Source organism: Coffea arabica, chromosome 4c (genome assembly GCF_036785885.1).
Source record: "Coffea arabica cultivar ET-39 chromosome 4c, Coffea Arabica ET-39 HiFi, whole genome shotgun sequence".
NCBI lineage: Eukaryota > Viridiplantae > Streptophyta > Magnoliopsida > Gentianales > Rubiaceae > Coffea > Coffea arabica.
The window spans coordinates 11,119,767-11,120,804 of NC_092316.1; the positions used below are offsets into that span (position 1 = coordinate 11,119,767).

The window sequence follows — 1,038 nt, forward strand, 5'->3', positions numbered from 1 at the left end:
TTAAGCACAGAGAAAAACAAAGATAATACATATCACCATACAAACATAAACAAGTAGCTTTAACACAATGGTAACCTTATTTCGTCCTCTTTCCAAAGCTAAAGCTTGGAAAAGTACGTTTATTTTATGATCTAAGGTGATCTCCGTAAAGATCAACACATACTTAGTGATATTTAGCAAGACTTTTAAGGATGTCCTCAATAAGGACGTTGACCAATATAGTTGCCAGGAGGATCATAACTGCAAATCACGAACCATGAAGGGCTATTCGTGCATTGAACCCTAGCGCAGCCCGTGCGGGCCGAGTTGCGCCAAACCACCTGAGTGTAGTGCCTGCACTCCTTCCCTTGAGTACATGAATTGGACCCGTAATCGTAGTATTGCCTCTCATTCACCCACAGATTGACGGCAGCCCGGGCCGTGAAGTCTCCAGAGCCTGCGGCTAGGTTCTCACCGTAAGGGCCACCAGAGTGCATGAGTTGGCAGTCATTCATCCTCTGCGTCGCGTAGTTCTTTGCATAGGCGGCCAACCTGTCGTCCCAAGCTATCCGGCTAACATTGACTTGTGCACGAGCTGCATTATGAACATCTAGATAATCTTGTTGTGAATTTTGAGCTCGAGATGGCCAGAACATTGCCAGGAGAACGAAGCAAAATATTGCTGAGGAGATCTTAAATGATCCCATTTCTTACTTTTTTTTTCCCCCTCCTAAAAATATACGTAGAGTAACTAAGTTTTTGCATGTCCGGTGCAGCCTATGCCCGAGTTTATATAGGGACAATATTGGAAAATTTAGCATGTTTAGTTTAGCATTTGAACCTTCAAAGCAGCTATTTTTCGTGAGACATAACGTAGTATACGGGAAACCCAAAAAAGCCGCCGGTACTGCGCTAAAATATAGACGTCAAGATTATTTCTGCCATGGATTGTGGGTAATATTGAAAAGGATTAATCAGACAATCCTTAGTGTGATTGAAAAGGATTGTCTGATTAATCCTTTTCAATCAAACAGACAAAGGATTGTGAATTCCTCACAA

The 1,038-nt window shown here is 42.4% G+C and overlaps 1 protein-coding gene across 1 annotated transcript; it reads right to left on the minus strand.

Annotated features, from left to right (window-relative positions):
- Positions 1-721, minus strand: LOC113742080 (pathogenesis-related leaf protein 6-like). The gene has a single exon (XM_027269784.2). It carries the CDS (start codon positions 684-686, stop codon positions 198-200), a length of 489 nt encoding a protein of 162 aa, XP_027125585.1. The 5' UTR covers positions 687-721; the 3' UTR covers positions 1-197.
- Between the last annotated feature and the right edge of the window lie 317 nt (positions 722-1,038).